Below are 1,832 nucleotides of genomic sequence, written 5' to 3'. Positions count from 1 at the left end.
ACTTTTTAACTCAATAAAACTATATTGATCTGGAAAGGCATTTCTTCATAATCATAAAAACAAAAAGTTAAATTCTAATTAATCTCTTATCTTTTTAAAATTTAAAGTGTTCTATAGAAGTTAATAAATTTCAATAGAAGTTAATAGCCATTATAATGATGTGTAAATTAATAACCATTATCATTATGATCATAATTGATGTGTAACTTCTTTTAAAAACTCTAAATAATATATACTCAAAATAATCCATAAAAAGCACATCACCTTTTTTAAAATTTGTGAATTATATATATTAAAAATAATCCATAATAATGAACGTTTTGATAATTCTTTTGAAAAAAAAAAAACTTTATTTTAAATAATCAACTTTTATTTTATATATATTGATATATAATTGCACAAATTGAAAAAAAAAAAACTTTATTTTAAATAATCAACTTTTATTTTATATATATTGATATATAATTGCACAAATTTAAAATTAAATTTTAATAGTGTAATGAAAATACACCGAATTCTAAAAATAATATACCGAATTTTAATAGTGTAGTGAAAATACACCGAATTTAACCCCAAAATTGCATTTTCGAAACTTGACATTAATATTTCGGAACTAAAACTGAATTCTGCACTTTAAAAAATCACAATTATAAATTTAATGAAAAACAAGTTTTTGTTTTTCGAATGCTTTATAAAAAACATATTTTATTTTAGTGCTTTAAAGTCAGGAAAATAAATATTTGCTAGTTGAACTAAACAATTACTTTTTAAAAAAATATCTGAGCACAAGTTTAAAAAATCTCGTACTTACGCGTACAGAGAGAGAAAAAAAATGATTGAACAAGATAGATTTACATGGAGAGGCGCTTTGTATACATATGTGCCCTAATATGGCGGAGCCAGCTGGCCATCGATTAACAGGCGTCTTCAGCCCTGGTCATATGGCGGAGCCTGCTCGGCCGCGGCTGGAAAGACGTTCTGCGTTGCATGTCATGCTTAGAGGGGCGTCTGAAAGTAGTGAGGGCTCTTCTCACCCATTCTCTTTCTGCACTGCCCAACGTGGCCAGAGAATTCGGCATGGAAAATTTCCTGGCATTTAGCTGAGAATGCGCAGAGGAAGAGGTATTAGACTTTCTATGAAAACTGCAACGGAAGGAACCTGGATGCGCCGTGGGTGAACACATATATGCTCTCGCCCTCTTCTGCGGATTGGCAGAATGAGAGTGCCCAGAAGAAATGACTTTCTCTGGGGCGCCACCATTCGGTGACCGAATGGGAGGGGCCCCGGAAGATCGAGCCTGCGAACTTTTGTTGGACAACATTATAAGAGATAAACCGAGTTAAAATGCTTTCTTTAGACTGGAGACTACCTGAAGGGTGCCCATTTATAAACGTCTTTCGCCTCTAACGATTATTGCTTTGACTGACAATCAACTGTTCACCGCCCTTTTTCTTTGAATTGGTATGACGTCCCCACTGGAAACCGGTTCTCTCGACCTTGGGAAGTTTCGGTGTCGCATGAATAAACGGAAACGTACCTGTGGACCTCTCAGCTGTTCTTGAAAAACAGAAAATGGGTGCGAATGGCGGCAGCAAAATGCCTTCGAAATGTTGAAACGACGGGCATACCTACAAGACCGTGGAACAAACGAGTGGCATTGGTGGACAAGTATTTCAACCCTGAGCCATCATCGGACTTCTCGCCAAAATTTCCACGGGAAAGATGTATGAGTACGCTTTCCAACAGGTGGCTCGAGCAAATCATTACGGGTGTCGCAAATGGCACCTTTTTCAAACGAAAGAGATTTCCCCCTTCCATTAATAGTGTAAGG

General features: G+C 35.5%; 1 protein-coding gene across 1 annotated transcript; it reads right to left on the bottom strand.

Annotated features, from left to right (window-relative positions):
* Positions 1–914: 914 nt before the first annotated feature.
* LOC149193862 (uncharacterized) lies at positions 915–1,322 on the bottom strand. Its single transcript, XM_089407464.1, has one exon. It carries the CDS (start codon positions 1,320–1,322, stop codon positions 915–917), a length of 408 nt encoding a protein of 135 aa, XP_089263590.1.
* Between the last annotated feature and the right edge of the window lie 510 nt (positions 1,323–1,832).

The sequence above is a fragment of the Pinus tabuliformis genome, chromosome 2_2 (genome assembly GCF_031772625.1).
Source record: "Pinus tabuliformis cultivar Carrire ecotype Pingquan chromosome 2_2, CPIR1, whole genome shotgun sequence".
NCBI classification, from domain to species: domain Eukaryota; kingdom Viridiplantae; phylum Streptophyta; class Pinopsida; order Pinales; family Pinaceae; genus Pinus; species Pinus tabuliformis.
Note: the sequence above shows the minus strand (reverse complement) of the source record. Positions and strands in the feature narration are given on the sequence as shown.